This window comes from Cricetulus griseus, chromosome 5 (assembly GCF_003668045.3).
Source record: "Cricetulus griseus strain 17A/GY chromosome 5, alternate assembly CriGri-PICRH-1.0, whole genome shotgun sequence".
In the NCBI taxonomy this organism is placed as follows: Eukaryota; Metazoa; Chordata; class Mammalia; order Rodentia; family Cricetidae; genus Cricetulus; species Cricetulus griseus.
This window is the reverse complement of record NC_048598.1, coordinates 53080870-53098255: the sequence shown is the minus strand read 5'-3', so window position 1 is coordinate 53098255 and position 17386 is coordinate 53080870. Positions and strand designations below refer to the sequence as shown.

At 46.5% G+C, this 17386-nt stretch overlaps 1 protein-coding gene across 1 annotated transcript in view; it reads right to left on the bottom strand.

The window, feature by feature from the left end:
- Positions 1-4284: 4284 nt before the first annotated feature.
- Positions 4285-17386, bottom strand: part of LOC113835935 (maestro heat-like repeat-containing protein family member 7) — a 31217-nt gene continuing 18115 nt past the window's right edge. The window contains exons 11-21 of the mRNA XM_027418076.2: positions 14161-14305; positions 13550-13722; positions 13043-13180; positions 12826-12940; positions 9135-9275; positions 8391-8567; positions 7915-8073; positions 6833-6934; positions 5751-5853; positions 5174-5233; positions 4285-4457 (exon numbers count right to left, since the gene is read on the bottom strand). Coding sequence (XP_027273877.1) covers positions 4306-4457; positions 5174-5233; positions 5751-5853; positions 6833-6934; positions 7915-8073; positions 8391-8567; positions 9135-9275; positions 12826-12940; positions 13043-13180; positions 13550-13722; positions 14161-14305 — 1465 coding nt within the window. The 3' untranslated portion in view covers positions 4285-4305. The remainder of the gene's footprint in view (positions 4458-5173; positions 5234-5750; positions 5854-6832; positions 6935-7914; positions 8074-8390; positions 8568-9134; positions 9276-12825; positions 12941-13042; positions 13181-13549; positions 13723-14160; positions 14306-17386) is intronic.

Sequence of the window (17386 nt, the reverse complement as noted above, 5' to 3'; positions counted from 1 at the left end):
GTTTGTGTGGGCAAGACCTGCCCTGCAGGAACAGTGAATTCCTTCCCACCATGTGGCCCAAACCTGTGGCATCTATCCCTTTGTCCTTGCTACATCCTTTGCTTAGAGCAGTGGCCGGGTGACCCCACTGAGCTTTCCTGAGCCCAGCTTTCCCCTCCTGAGTCCCAGGTCTTCACTGCTCCTTATGTGCAAGAACAGAATCCACAGGGAAAGCAGGATTTTTTGACATCTTTGTTCTCTCCCCTGTGCCCACCCCTCTTCATCTCCAGCACCCAGTTGGCCCTCTTTGCTTCCTCCTCTCCACCTTCAGTCGTGTGTCCCAAAAGCTTTCTCAGAAAGTGGGAAATCGGTACTGCTGAAAGTCAAAAGACCACTGAAGTCTTGGTGCCCTGCCCTCCCACCAGCTCTTACAGCCATTGCCCCTGCCCAGGCTGTGGGGTCTCCTTTTGGCTCATGCGCTCTCCGTGACATGGTAGCACAAGGTGTGTATATGTTTTGTACCTCTGCTGATGACTGTACATACTGTATGAAAGTTATTTAAGCCTCATGCTGTACATTTCTGTTATGGAATTGGATATGTGTGCTCTGAGGATTTGTCATAAATAAAACTCGAATGACCATTGTCTGTGCCAAAGTGTGGCTAGTGGGCTGTTGACCTGTGGCTGGTAGTGCTTTCTTAGGGGTGGGAGGTTATTTGGGGGTCGGTGTATGAGACTGGTCTTTGTATCTGGGCCCCATGGGAGAACAATGCTCTATGATGAGCTTAGGGTTCCTTAGGGTTCCTCCTCCCCACCCTCCATGTGGCCTACAAGGCCCATGATGAGTGCAGGCACTAGCAGTGATTGAACACACAGTGCCAAGGTACTGTTCAGGGCATTTACTGGATCATCCCTATTCCTGGTAATAGGCGAAGGCCTTTTTATGAAATGAGAACAGCCACAAAATGGGAGTGACTCATCAGGACAGGGATGGGATTCGATCAGCCTGTGCTACCAAAGCATCCACTTTCCTTCACTCACACAATGCATTCCTTCTCTAGGACTTGGGACTGCCCGTGTGTGGTACATACTGGACATGTTTCATTTCTTTGCCACTTACAGAGAGAAGACAGAAATGTAAATATATTGAAAAACTCATACATAAAACCAACTCTGCGATGGTTGTAATGTTATTACTAGGTCAGTGTTTTTTCAGTCTTTTGAAAGTTGTGTTCTCCACCACCCTTTTTCATTTTTAGGGCTGGGAAGGAACCTAGAGCCTCATGCACGCTGAGTGCATGGCCTATAACTGATTTACTCTCCCAGCCCCAACTGCATTCTGTTTTGTCATCTATCTCTGTATACTCTGGTGTGTCTGGCCCTCTCCTTAATACCATCCAAGGTTAGAAGGCTCAATGCCTTCTGTACAGCCAGCAGTCCAGGAGCATCTTTTGCTTTAGTTCCCAAATGGAAAGCCAAGTGGCTTCTAAGCCCACAAACATCCCTGCCGTTTATACTGACTGATAAGCCAGAGTTCCATGGGGAGTGGGGAGGGATTCTGAAAGAGGTTTCTGCTCCTCCAGCAGAAGAACGAGTGGGAGGGACCCTTAGCCACAAAGGGAGACACAGTGGGCAGTCCTGCCCTACGTCCCAGCTTCTTGGACAGGCACACACAGCCTTGGAGAACGGTGTGGCTTCCTGAAGATCATTGATTTTGGCTGATCCACTGAGCCCCACCCCATGCCAGTCTCCTGCCCCACCCTTGCTCCCCAAAGCTCACGTTTTATAAAAATCCTATTCTACTCCAAGGACAGATGCAGCCCATTGTGACCTGTGCAAAGTGACAATTGGATGTGGTCACTGGGCTGGGCATTTAGATGAAACTGGGAGGGGGGACTTCAGCAGTTTCCTCCTTTCCTCTGACTCCTCCCTTCATCCCCCAGAGGGTTGCAGCAACAGTTTTTCCAAATTCAGGTCAACCTGTGGGGACATCAGCACCCTTGGCCATGGGTCCAGAATTAAGAGATTAAATATGGGGGCTAGAAAAATGGCTCAGTAGTCAAGAACACTGGCTGTTCTTTCTAAAAGTTTATTTAGCTGCGCGGTGGTGGTGCACACCTTTAATCCCAGCACTCAGAAGGCATTGGCAGGTAGATCCCTGAGTTTGAGGCCAGCCTGGTATACAGAGTGAGTTCCAGGACAGTTAGGACTATACAGAGAAACCCTGTTAATTTTTTTTTTTTAATTTTAAGTGTGTGTGTATGCCAATATCTTCCTCAATCACACTCCACCTTGCTTATTTATTTATTTGTATTTTATTTGTTTTTGATTTCTTGAGACAGGCTCTCACTATGTAGTCCTGGCTGGCCTTGAACTAACTATGTAAACCAGGCTGGCCTCAAAACTCACAGAGCTGTGCCTGCCTCTCCCTCCCGAGTGTCTTCAGGCCTGGGCTCCAACTTATTTTTGAGATAGATCTCACTGAATTGAGAGCTTTCTGGTTCAGTCTGGACAGCCAGCCCGGGGGGATCATCCAGTCTCTGACTCTGCAGAGCTTGGGTGACATGTGTGCACCCCCACACTCTGCTGTCATCTGCGGGTTTCAGGAGGATAGACTCAGTAGGACAGAAGAGGCCCTCAAATCCAGTCTTTTATGCCTATTTCTTGGTTTAACTAAAGTGAATGCAGTGATGTGGGGACACCCAGTCTTAGAGGAGGTTTTATCCCAAAACCCAGTTACTGGTTGTTGTGTTTGATTTTATTTTTAAGATAAGATATACTATTTATTCTGACACATTTGTCCTTTGGGGACACGGAAGGAGCTATAAGGTATTAGTGAGTCTTGGCTATTTCCATTTACTCCACGTATGAAGTGTTTAGCCCAGAAATCTTCCTAATAGTCACTGGTGGCAGCTGATGAGCCAGGAAACAGGACAAGAGGAAAATGTGAGGAAAAACCTGGTTGATGCAGAGATTAGTGGGACCATTAATAACATCCTGGGGGTTGTTTGCAAGCTGGTGAGCTTAAAAGATAATGCAAGAAAGATGTGGGCCTAGGGAGGACCAGCAAAAAGAGGGCAGGTCATTTTTCTTTTCTTTTTTCTTTTTTCTTCCTTCCTTTCTTTCTTTCTTTCTTTTTTTGTTGTTGTTGTTTTGAGACAGGGTTTCTCTGTGTATCTTTGTCCTGGAACTTGCTCTGTAGACCAGGCTAGCCTCTAACTCACAGAGATCCACCTGCCTCTGCCCATTGAGTGCTGGACACCTCAGGTTCCTGAAGGCTTGTGTGCAAGAGACAGCTGGGAACTTCAAGACATGGGACTGTGAAGCCAGAATTCACAGTGGACAGGGCTCCAGCCAAGTCCAAGCATGCTTGCCCATTGAAGGAGCTTGCATTTGTTTTGGGAAATGAGATTGTTTCCTATAAGCTTTGCCCAATGACTGAAGGTTGAGGTAACAGAAAACAAGAAGGTGAGGGGAGAGGGACTATAGTAGCCGCAGATGACCCTGTATAGACGCAGAACATCCCAAGGACTCACTGTCAGGCAGATCTCAGTAAGGCCAATTGTAACAGGGGCATGAGAAAGAGCAAGTCCCCTTAGTGTGTCAGGGGAAGGATACTTCGGAGCTGTGGTTTGGGTGGTGCCCAGGGGCAGCCAGCCATAAAGCTGCTTTTTATAGAGTGTCCCTATCTACAGAGTTAACCACACTCTCTGTGAACACACACACACACACACACACACACACACACACACACACACACACACCACACCAATCACTTTCCAATTCAACTAGTTAGGGGGACACTGCTGTTTACCAATTAGAACAATGTCCAGCCACTAGGAGAGTTCAAAAGCAGCCTGGGCTATGTAGCAAGACGGTATCTCAAATAAAATAAAGGCTGGCTATGGTGACACACATCCATGATCCCAGCACTCAGGAGGCAGAGGCAGGAGAATATGAGTTTGAGTCCAGCCTGGGAGCATGGCAAGACCCTGTATAAAAACAAAACAAACAGCTGCCAGCACAAATGAATTCTAGATCCCACATGTGTCTAACACTCGTTCAAAGAAAAGTGCTTACTGTGATCTTAGATCACTCAGCTGCATGGGAGTGGGTACAAGGCAGCAGAGCCAGAGAAGCCAGCCTGACCCAGAGGATTTCCACACACAAGGCAGCTCATGGCCACAAATTGACATCCAACTCCACAAAAACACATGCTTTCTCTTTTTATTAGAAAGGTTCTACAGGGACACATCAATTCTAGTACAGGACTGAGGAGGTGGTCTGATATCGCAGTGTTCTTGGTCTTGGACCCTAGCATGCAGGCTCAGTAGACTCTCCTTTGGATCCCTCTCATGCAGAGGCAGAACAAAGGGGTCTTAGCTGGCATCTTGGTACCCTTAGCTTCTAGGATGTAGAAAGTCTGTTCAGTGAGGCATCTAATTATGGGGTCAGGGTCTTTCTTCATGTACTTGAAGGCTGTAACAGAACATGGGATGGTACAGTGGACAGAAGAAAGGGACCAGGTGGGGCAACAGGGCCCTGGCACTGCTTAGAGGAAGCCCAGCAACTTTTACAATATAAGCAGAGATGTCTTCTACAAGTCCACACTGTCCATGATGGTCAAGATCCCCAAATTGCCCCTGGCTCAGGGAGACACAGGACAGGCTGTTCTTTTGGCCCTCCCACTTGCCCCTCCCTAACTCTGCCTTCTTCTTCCATTCTCTGTGAAGTCCTCTGATCCTCTAGGAGAACTGCAGCCCAGGACAGAGCCATACCTAGGGGTCTGTGCTATGAATGCAGTATGGAAGGATAGGAGAGAAGAGAGTACAGGCGACATAGCTCAGGGACAGTGAGAACACAAAGGTTCCCACACTGTAACACGAGCAGGGATGAAGCTCCCGAGGGGTTGGGCTGGGGACATGGTGGTACCTCTGGGGAGAAGGTAGCTCTTTCCTAGGGAGAGTTTAAGGGACCAACCTGGCAGACAAACAGCCTCAACAGCAGTGCGAGTGAGTGGGTGTGGGGAGCAGAGGAGCTCTGACCAGTACCCCAGACCTACATGACTTGGAGATGCAGCTTTGTGCTCCTGGATGATGATCTTTTGGAACACTCCTGCCTTCGTTTCCAAGCCACCCCTCTGATGCCAGTACCCCTAACAGATGCAAGCAGTAAGCAATGGGCTGGCCACTTACCCAGATATTCCTCCTCCATTTCCTCTAGCTCAGCCCAGTCAAGGTCCCGGATGATCTGCCCTACAGGGGCACACAGGCACTCAGTGGTCTCACAAGGAGCCCGTGGATCCTAACTATAAGCTTCCTAGAAAAAGTCATCACCGTCCTTTTGTCTGTCTTTCCCACCTTGGTGACCAGCCTTGGGGCTAGACTACTTTTCCATTTCTGCAAAGGACTCTTAAGTAATTGGGCCAGGTGAAGGAAGATATAGATAAACTCTGCCACAAAAGATGCCTGTCCACAGGGTGGCAGGAGGTAGTGTCTACCTGCTACTGAACTTCCACCACTGGGACCACACACAGCCCGATGCTCCACCCTTTGGGAACTATGCTGTCTTGGTTTCTCTTAAGAGTTGGCCCATTCTACTATAGACAGGTCATCCCTACCCAACCAGGGGCTCCCTGTGGCAGAAGGGAGCAGATAGGGGTCATTGCCAAGGACTCTATAATTACCATGGGTCCTGTAATTAGAACCTCACAGGCCTACCCAACTTCAAGGAGAGAGACAGTAGCTCCAAGAAGACAGAGGGCCATCATACCTGTAAACCACACAGCCAGCTGGCGGATGGGGTCCTGCCGACTCTTGAAGAGAGCCACACTCTGCTTCAAAAACCAGAGCACCTTGTGCCTTTCCTGCTGCAACTGGAAGAAGCAGCGTTAGATGGCGCAACTAAAGTGGTACCCTGCCAATTTTCTTGCCTCTCACACAGTCTAAATAGGAGGGTCAATGGAAATTTTCCCAACTGCTAAACAAAACAAAACAAAAACTTCAAAACCTCCTGTAAATTCTTGTATCCCAGTTTCTGGGACCTTATTTCTTCCATGAAGCCTTCCTAGACTGACCAAGTCCCAGGAATGACAAAGTCCTTGACATAGTGAGGAGTCTTTGGTTCTATTGGTGTCTAGCTTTACTCGTGCCCTGTAGTCTCAGGCATTTGAATATTAGGTCCACAACTGATGACATTGTTGGTGAGGTTTACGAGTTGTGGCCTTGTTGGAAGTGTGTCACTGGGGACAGTCTTTGAGAGTTTAAAGCCTTGTGCCATTTTGAGTTTGCTCTCTGTGCTTCATGCTTGTGGTTCAAGATGTGAGCCCTTGGATCCCTGCTCCTGCTACCATGCCTTCTCTCCACCATCATGGACTCTCTGGAGCTGAAAGCTCAAATAAAGTCTTCATGACGTTTAATCACAGCGTTTAATAGAAAAGGAACCAATAGGCTAAGCATTACCCCTCATCCATTCCTCCCCCATGAAGATGACCTCTCTGCTGGGGTCAAGCCTGTACTCAAGTGGGAGCTGGACAGAGTGCCTGCCCTGCCTTTGTATAAGCACATTCCTCTCCTTTACCCTTTCCCGAAGACTCGGAAATTCCCAAGTGATGTACCTAGCTCTCCAGGGCAGACAGAAAGTGCCAAGCTGGCAGAAAGCACCACTCAGTGGCCAGCACAAAGAAGATACACTGTTCAGTGAGTGATGTGCTGTTGCTGCTAACCCAGGCTACAGGGTGAAGAGTAACTGAGATGGCTTGTCGGGGGTGAGGGATAGTGGGATGGGGTGGGGGGATGGGGGTGGGGGGCAACTCCCTTGCACAGGGCAGAATGATGAGTCAGCTGCTGGCTTACCAGGGCACTGAGGATGGTGAATGCGTCATTCTTGGCGAAGGCCACTTTGAATTTGGACCAGCCCAGGATGGTAGCTACATTGCAGAGGCAGACCCTACAGACCTGAGGAGACAGGCAGCTCAGCATGAGGGATCATGGGAATAAGGTTGTACAAAGATGCAGAAGGGTCCAGGAGGGAGACAGGTGGCAGCCCATTTGACCTTGGTGGATTGACCCTGCAAGGATCCAGGTTTAGGAAAAATGGAGAGCCCGTCTAGACATCTGGATCTACTGACAACCCCTTTTTTTCCCATGAAGAAGAAGTGACAGTTCCAATGCTTTTTCCAGTTGCTGTGATAGTCCCACAGCAGCATGACTCTACAGCACAGTCATTGGCTTTCCAACCCTAGAGCAGTCTGTCTGAAAACAAATATCAGGCTTTTGCTATGTAACCCAGGCTAGCCTTGAATTTGCACCTTAGACCCTCGGGTTCACAGAAGTATACCACCTCACCCAGGTTCCTCAAAGTCTTGACACCCCACCTGGGTGGTCTCTGCTCTACATCAATGTTGACTTGGTCAGGAATATCACTTTGTTCATCCCTTTCTGTTACGTGCTCAGCAGCATCCTTGGATGTATCTAAGTGGTCTTCTGTTACAAATCCAGTCAGTAGTTTCTGAGTATCTACTGTGGTACATGCTTCTGGTTTTCTGGGCTCAGGGCTTGGCCTGTCATAGTCTAGGCCTCTCTGCTCTGCCCGGCATACAACCCATACCAGGAGCTCTCCCACTCCAGCCATTGGTAAGACAAGGGCAAAAAACAGTCTGTAGAAAGTTCACAAGAGGAAGAGGAGCTAGTGCCACCATGAGACTTCCTGCATCAGAGTTTGTGTGCCAGTGAACTTCTATTGGGTCAAACTGGAGCTGGAGGAGAGTCAGCCCAACAGCCAGTCACCTCTACTCACCGAACCTCTCCAATTCAAAAGTCTAGTGGCCCCTCTCAGTGTTACACAACCCTGCCACAGCCCTGTCCAAGGGCTTACCATGTTCTGCATTAACATCCACTGAGAACTGAATGCCAGGCTCCAGGGTCCGGCTTCTCACCTCCACCACGTCGGTGTTTACATCCTTCAGGTGTGCCACAAGGAGGATCAGCAAGCTGAGGATCTGGTGCCTCAAGGGAAAGACAAGGGTCATCCTTGAGACTTTAGCTAGGATGGTCCCGTAGATCTCGAAGGCTATCAGGCGCAGCTGCTCTGACTCCTGGAGAAGAGGAGACCCTCTCAGGAAGACACTGACACCCCTGCACCTGCACCGGTCATCCAGGTCACCACGTTCCCGTGCACATCCCCCATCTATCTCCTTATTCAACAACACAGCTCGCCTGTGCTGCTCTCATCTGCCCTCTTTTGACTATTACAAAACAAGGGTGCAGAAGCAGTCAGTCTCCCAAGGACTTTAGGGAGCCAAAGAAGTTGGGGTCAAGGAAAGGGCTTTGTAAGACCGAGCCACCCTTCTCCATTATCCCACAGCCCTCTTAGGGGAAGAGAGCAACTTCTCCATCCCTCCCGGGGCTTTACCTCCTCAAAGAAGTGTGCCAGAGTAAAGGCCAGCTCAGTGAGGAAGGAAGAGGCATGATGCCAGCTAAGGTCCTTGACGATGCGCTGTAGCATAAGGAAGGTCTTCATCACCAGCTCGCAGCTGCAGGAGTAGCAGCAGCTCAGCAAGTACGGCTGCAGGATGTGGAAGTGCCTCATCTACAGAGTGACAGCCGCTCAGAAGCAGAGTCAGGAGACTGTCCCCACTGACATCTCCCATCAATCCCACCCCTCACATAGACCAGTGGGCACAAGCTCTCCTGATTTTTCACTCTGGAAGTAGGAATGGCCCCAACGCTGGATGGCGGTCAAACTAGACTGTCAAAAGGGTCCCTGGCCAGGAACTTTCTGCTCTCCATGGGCAGAGGTGAGAAGACAGAGATGTTCTGCCTACTGCACCATAAATTCCTCTCATTGTTTCCCTCACTCCCGATGATGCCCATCTCCAGAGACCTGGATGGAACATCTGGGATCCTGGGATTGGCTGGGCCTGTTCTCTGAAGTGACTTACAGGGCAACTTCCTCCAGGACCGTTCCTGGATGGGAGGAAGCATGAACAGCTCCAGCCCACCTGGTTCTGTGCTTGCACAACTGGCCTCAAGAGGACCCATACTCTAATTCCAAGAGTGTGTCACATCCAGACTGATGTGTCTGGGAACACTAGCTCTCCAGGTCCACCTGTTCCTTCTCTGGGTGCCATGTCCTTGGCCCTTATCCCATTTTCACCGTGTTTTTGTGCTTTGTGAAGATTTCTGTGATCTGCAGGAATAAATGCTCAGTGGTTGACTCCTTATGCCTGAACCATTCTACCAGAATCTTGGTGGAGACTTCATCCACAGCACCTGCCACATCTGGACAGTGGAGCAGCTGGCAAAAGGAGACCAAGAATGACAGAAAGGTAGGCAAGGGAGCAACTGAATCTAGATTTTTGACTTGTTAGTAAAATAACGTTCTTAGAGCCTTAGTCAGAGCTTAAAGGACAAGTTCACATCCTTTCATTCATCTTTTTTGCAAGTCTTCCTTGGGCATCTTTGAGAAGGGATGATGGGAGACAGCAATGAGAAACGCTTACAGCCATCACAGATCCTAGCACTGGGGAGCCTTTAAAGACATGGCTTTGAATTGCCTGGAGAATATTTCAAGGAAAGAGCAGCGAGCCACAGGTTGAAAGCAGCTACAAAGCACCATGAATGGGAGTTTACAAAGGAGCCAGAACTTGGTTGAACTAGACTTGAAGATAAAGAGAACCTCATAAAGCCTAAGTCTTTAGACTAGAAAACAATTCGATAGGATAATAGGAAGGGGTTCCCAGTGGACAGAGGAGTGTGTGTGCCATTCAAAAGGAAAGGATTCCCAGAGGACTGACAAGTGTGTGTGTGTGTGTGTGTGTGTGTGTATGTATACATCTCTGTGTTGTATGCATGTGTGTGTCTATATATATGTGTTCTGTGTATGTGCATGTGTGTGCCTATGTCTGTGTGCACACATGTGTCTGTGTCTTTGTGCATGTGTGTGCGTACACTCTTGGTGAATGTACATGCCTATGTCCGTGTGTGTTCATGTGTATCTGTGTATATGTGCACATGTCTGTATGTATGTGCATGTGTATGTCTGTGTGTGTACATATGTGTCCATGTCTCTGAGTGTGTGACTGTGTGTCTGTCCTTAAGGTAAATATGTCTTCCTGTTCTTGTCAGGCCACTAAGGCAGATCTACCATAATTTACTCACTAGCTGAGCAAATTTCTTAAATTCTATGAGCCTGAGTTTTGTCTTTTACAAAGTGAGAATTGAAGTGCTTGGGCTCAGTTTGTTAAGTACCCTGGTTTAAACTGCACAGCCCTGTCTATTTTAAATTCTCTGTGACTGCCTGTGGATGGCGGGAATGGTGAGAAAGGAGGCTTTGTTTTATTTTATGTGCATTGGTGTTTTGCCTGCATGTATGTATGTCTATGTGAGAGTGTCAGGTCTTCTTGAACTGGAGTTACAGTCAGGTGTGAGCTGCCATGCAGCTGGGAATTGAGCCCAGGTCCTCTGGAAGAGCACCCAGTGCTCTTAACTTCTGAGTCATTTCTCCAGCCCTGAATAAGGAGTTTTAAGGGACTGTAAATTGTTCCCAAGTGTTCACAGCCATGGTCTCTCACCTTCAGGTCTGGACCCACTTTCTTAGCTGGTACCTAAACCCCATTGGTTCCCCACTTTAAAACTGTCAGAGCTCCTCCTCCCATTGCTGAAAATGAGTTTCACCCATCTCTCTACCTGAATGCCCTAATCTACACATGCCTACTCCACTCCAGCCTGAAACTTCAATAAGAGTGGCCGCTAAGCAACTGCTTATGTGGGTGTCTACTCTTTTCAGCAGGCTATCGGCATTTGCAGGACCTTCTAGAGTGTTCCCCAGTACCAGCTGTGCCTAGATCACAGTTGTAAACTCCAGAGCTTAGAGCACACTAGTTCCTGCACCCCACCCAGAGCAATTCTGAAGAACTAGGCACCCAGTAGAAGAACAAAAGTGGTGTGAAACTTAGCATCTCCTAGAGCAGTGGTTCTCCACCTTCCTAATGCTGCAACCCTTTAATAAGTTCCTCATGCTGTGCTGACCCCCAACCATAATGTTATTTCTTTGCTACTTCATAACTTTGCTACTGTTATAAATCATAATATGAACATCTGATATGCAGGATATTTGATATTCAACCCTTGTTGAAAACTGCCGCCCTACAGGCTTCTAGTATGCATCAAGGGTTCAAAACTGCTCCTCTAGAAAAGTGGCCCTCCTGCATGTAGGCTAGTCTCCTATGCTGTTTCTCAAAGCTAAGCCCAAGGAGCACCTGACCACAGCAGCCAGCAGAGTGCTTTTAGAAGACGAAGGCTTATTCCAGGTCAACTGGCTCAGGCTTCTGGGGTAAGGACACAAGAGTCTGCCTTTTAAACAGCATCCTCAGTGATTTGATTACACCAAGGCCTGAGACCCGCTGCATGAATGCACCCCCAGCTAATCAGACCTCTATATCCTCCAAGAGAATCCTTAACATACTTAACAAGTGTCTGCTAGCATTTTAGAATGAAGATCACTGTTTGTGTCCTGGTATTGTGGCTATTGTATTATCTTCTGCTTGTATTCAAAAGTAATCTACTTCTTCCTTTCTTATTTCTTTTTAATTAGGTAGGTTGGTGTTAGTGAGATGGTTCAGTGGGTAAAGGCACTTGCTGTCAAGTCTAAGACCTGAGTTCGATCCCTGGGACCCACCTGGTGGAAAGACAGAACTGACTCGTGCATGTTGTTCTCTGTCCACATGCATGTGTGTGCACAGAAGCAAGTGGATCTCTGTGAGTTTGAAGCTAGCCTGATCTACATAGAAAGTTCCAGGTCAGCCGGGGCTACATAGTGAGAATCTGTCTCAAAAAGGGGGTGGGGTGGGAGAGTAGGGAGGCAGTGGAGGGGTGAGTAAGAACAAAATTGTAATGTTGTATATGTATGAAAATATCACAGTGGAACTCATTTCCTTGTATACCAACTAAAAAGTAAATTTAAAAACAACCTAAAGGGGGCTGGAGAGATGGCTCAGAGGTTAAGAGCACCAACTGCTCTTCCAGAGGTCCTGAGTTCAATTCCCAGCAACCACATGGTGGCTCACAACCATTTATAATGAGATCTGGTGCCCTCTTCTGGTGTGCAGATATACATGGAAGCAGAATGTTGTATACATAATAAATAAATAAAATAAAATAAACAAACAAACAAAAACGCAATGAAAAGAACAGGACATAGAATATTAGAGAATAATTTAACCTTATACATACACACACATTCAGACATTCATACACACTCACACACTCATACACATACTCTTATACACTCCCATATTCATACACACTCACACACACTCACACACCCATACACACTCACACTGATACACACTCACAAACACTCTCATACACCCACATATTTATACACATTCACACACTCATACACACTCACACACTCTCACACTCATACACACACACACACACACACACACACATCTTCATCCAAGCAAAGGCATGAAAGTGGCTCTCTTTAGGTGCTGTAAAGATGAATGGTTTTATAATATATATATATATATACATATATATATATATATTTATAAATTTTCTACACAATTTTTCCCTGTCTAAATTATAGAGTGAAGCAGGGTGGCTGGTCAAAGGTAAAGTAACTGCAAGAGAGAAAACTAGTGCACCACAAGGTCAGGGCAGAGTCAAAGCCTTGAGATTTGAGGAGGGTAAAGGCCTATGACTCAAAGAAACCTTACCCACGTTCCCCAGCCCATCCATGGGCATGGGTAAACACTTCTCTTCCCCAGGAGCCTTCTTGAGGTCCACTTGCTTCCCAGGAAGCTGTCCCCACCACCTTCTGCCCACCCTTCTCCAGTCACCTCTGTCAGGAACACCAGGGCTGTGAAGTAATGGACACAGTTTGGGTCCTCCAAGGTCTTGATGAGGAAGCTGAAGATAGGACGATTGTGCCAACACTTCTTGACAACCAGGGACCTGAGATAACATTAGGGTGCTCAGAAAAAGACCCTCTTCTGAACTACAGGAGAGGACCAAAAGCACAGAAGGTCCTCCATGCAGGGACTGGATGCAGCTTACTTGGCCAGCAGAGCAACTCCATCATAGTGCGTTTCAAGGTTGACAAGCAGTTCCCAGGTCCCAAGTGTCTGAATGTGAGACATGTGGTCCATGTACCCTGAGCTTCGCAGTAAGGTCTTCAAGGCCTCTACAGAAGAACTGCGGATGGAGCCAGAGGCAGGGAGTCACTGTCAGCCATGCCCTTGACCTCCTGACCCCATGTGGGATTCTCACCCATCCTGTGAATTATGAACCTGGCCGTGGACTGTTTACAGACAAGGGCTGTGGGGGTCTCCCAGGTGGCACGGGAAGCCTGCAGAGGCTGGGGAAATGGATGCTAGGTCTGTGGCACAGCAGTCTTGTTTTGACTTTATCCTAGAACAGAAACCGGGGGAAGCCACTTTAAAGAGAGCCTATATGTGAGTAATAAAGTTAAGTGTGGAGGATAAGACCAGACCAAGTCTGAGGTGCCAAGATGCTGATATACAGGTCATAGTCCGTAGCACATGGGCCCAGAACCCAAGGTACCTCACAGGGTCCACATATTCTATTTCACGCAGCTCGTCCTGGGTCACAGTGCTCCCGCTAGTCACCAGGAAAGAGATTTGGAAAAGTAGTGCCACAAACACAGAGGCAAAGAAGGTTTGCACCTCTGACCGCTGGCTGGATATCAGCAGCAGCTCATAGATGGCCCTGGTGACCTGGAGTGAGGAGAGCAGGATGTCATCATCATTATTGTCACTTACAGTTCCTATCACCCAGATAGGCCAGCCCAGTGCGGTCATTGATGTTACCAGCAAGTGAAGACTGGGCATAGTTACGCCAGGCTGCTTCTGGAATGCCTTTATGTGCTCTTGTAACTATGGGTCTTGCTTTAGCCTCTCAGAGTCCTTAAGCATTCACCAGGCCTGGGGTGTTTGTCTCACCTCACTGTACCCCCATACTCAAAACCAGAATCTGGTTCTTTGGTTCTAGGCAAGTCAATTGACTGGAAATCATCCTTCTAGCCCAACCTGGAGACTCTGCCACTAGAATGCCCAACTACACGTGGGCCCCTAAATGGTACTAGTTCATAGAGGCTAAGCCAGTCCAGCAGAAATCCCAGTGTGATCCCCTCCCAGCCTCCAGCCCCTCCATACAATCAGTGTTGAGAACTTTGTTGCGTAGCCGGCCTCCTGGTCCTTGGGTGTCTGGGGTGAAATCAGCCTCTGTAGCAGATACTCCATGAGCACTTGGTAGCCTTTCGGAAAGGAAGCCAAGATTTCCCAGGACTTGTGCGCCCCTCTGTGGAGTCAGAAGCCACCAGCAGTTATAGGCAACACATTTTTCACTGTTCCTCAAGGCTTCCCTGAAGAAGGGCTCTCAGCTCCTTAGCCCAGGTCTAGCTCCCTGCTTTCATCCAATCCTGCATGTCTCTTAATTCTTTTCACTGTTTCATCACCTTCAGACTTCCTTGTTCTAGGTTACATTGTAGATAGGCAAATAGGAAAATGTTCACTTAACCTGTGGGCCTGGAAACATCAAAGACTGAAGGTTGTCCAGTGCCCTTGAGAGCATCAGATCAAGTCCTTATCTTGTGGCCATAGCTAAGTTCTCCTTACTCTCACTAACACTGCATCTGGGGCTGCAGAGACAGCTCAGTTGGTTGCATGCTTGCCTAGTATACAGCATCCTAGGTCAGTCCCTATTGCTACTAATTTGGTGTGGTTGTTCATGTACCCATAACACCCATAATACCAGCACTTGGGATGTGTTGGAGGCAGGAAGATCAGGAGTTCATGGCTATCCTTAATCACCAAACCTGACAAAGCTATTTCTATCCCTACGACCCAAATGTGAAAGGTGAACACCAACTCCTGCAATCCTGCAAGTTATCCTCTGGCCTACACACACCACACACCACACACAAACATGCACACCACGCACACACACTCACACATACACACATGCTCACACACTAAACAAAAATATTTTTCAAAAAGAGAAGTTCTCTGCTGGCAACATGGCACAACATGTGCTCTAGGGACGAAGGCAAAGTAAAGAACGGCCACTCACTGATGGATGGCAGTTAGACTGACCGCTACTTCCTAACAGCACCAGTGGATAACCTTCCAAGGTTAGCCAACAACAAAAACATCAACATACAAGCGTCACAGAAAGTCTCTTGTTTAAGGAAAGCTTCTTGAATGAACAAATGGATGGGCAGACCCTTACTAGAGGATAAACTAAAGGACAGACTGAAGGAGAAGAAAAGCTATTTCACAAGGAAAGCCTGGGATGCAGAGAACGCAAGGCACCCCCAAGCCCAAAAAATCTAAGCATGGTGTGAGCATAAGGATGTTACAAGGGGACCTTAATAACAGCAAAAACACTGATGACAAATAGCTGTTAGCAAAAGAATAGGTAAGATAAAGTATGGGACAATCAAATAATGAAATATTATAAACAATCTAAGGATCCAATACATCTAACAAACTGGATGAAACCCAGCAAAAAAATATAAATAATTTAACAGATTAAATAAATATAAATACATTCACATGTAGAGGATTTATTAACACATTTTTACCAGTCTTGTATAATAATCTTGCATGCAGAGAAAACACACTTTATTTCAAATATCCACTCAACATACAACAAAACTGACATCCATATCTTACTAGTCCATATGTGTTAAAAATCTAAATCTAAAAGAAAGGTTTTAAGATCATATTCCCCAATAATTATTTAAAAAGAAGAAATTGATCAAAATATCTAACACTTGAACACTAAATTGTTGAAGATCTATACTGGTATGTCATTGGATATTTCGTGAAATTTAAAGGTTAATTTTTTTTTGGTTGTTTGTTGTAATTAGCAATCTAAAATAGAAGCTTCCTTACCATGATAAGAACACTTACTAGAAATTAATAATAAGCAATTTTAGTTTCTGTTGTCTGAGAACAGGCCCACCGTAGCCTAGCTCTGCCACTGTTTAGAACTACAAATACTTGAAAACACAAAAGGCTTTCGTCACCCCTTTGTCAATGATTGACAGATACACAGAGATCAATGAAGACACAGAAGCCTTGAATAATACTATCAACTATCTTAATCTAATTTACAAAACTTGAATTGGATTAGATCCCGAAAGACTAATAAAAACAGGCAGTTTGGAGACAGAAGCCAAAATGCAGAAAACTAGCCTATTGAGTGAGCATTCCAGATTTAGGTTTTTTTCTCCTTTATCTGCCAACTCTGACTTACACATGACCCCAGAGCAAAACTGTGCACCAGACACAGGCAACAGAACCTCTGGGTGAAATTCTGTCTCCCCAGAGCAGTGGGAAAATGGAACCCTGTGAGTCAGACGGTGTGAGTAGGTCTTTGTTCTTTGTTCTTTCCAAACCCTGTCTGGGTGACTCCGGCATAGCTGCAGAGTGGAAGCTGTCTGGCTGGAACACAAAGATGTGACTTGATGGGTAGGTTAAGGAAGGCATCTCTACTGTTGTTGAGGGCTTGTTTTATTGTTTTAACTTATGTCTGTGGTGCTGGGGATCAGCTGCCAGGGCCTTGTACAAACCCTGTAAGTCTCCACCTCTGAACCACAGCCTAGTGCCCCCCTGTTTTTGCTCTTGTTGTTCTCTGGCCCTCTTTTTTTTTTTTTTTCCAGTTTATCCCCCTGATAACTGTGCTATGTATCAACAAAGACAGCTTAAAAAATCGGGGAAGGGATGTTTCAGAGGCAGCAAGTGAAGTATTCCTCCAGTTGTGTGTGCAAGCCAACACAAACCCCACTGTCACCCCCAAGTGCTCACATAGAGAGAATAAGACTCAAAGAACCCTGAGACAAAGGAAGCTGTGTGGGGAAGGGCAGAACTGCCAGCCCAGAATTCTGTATTCAGTGGGAATAATCTTTTAAGATAAAGGTAAAATATTAAAGAGTCTCATATGAAAGAAAACTAAGGGAAGTTGTTACCAAAAGATATGCTCTCAGTGAATTTTAATAAAAAGTTCTTAGCTGAGGAGAAAATTTATTATAGGGAAGTAGGAACTTCAATAATAAAAAGCAACAGAAATAGCAAATACTTGAGTAACTGTAATGGGTCATTTTCTCCACTTAGTTTAAAAATATACATGACTGCTGAAAAGTAAAACAATAACTTTTGTCAAGTTTTTCAGTATATGTAAATGTGAGGTGAGTGGCAGCTATCGTGTGAAGCAAGGAGGCAAAAGGAAGCTGTTGGATCTTCCTTATCCTTAAGTTGTAGATATTAGTTATTAGTAAATTTCAGTGTGGTCATATAAATTCTTAATTGACTAATAAGCTAAAGGTAAGATCTAATCTAATATTGGTAAGGAAAAAACGGAAGGCATGTATAGGTA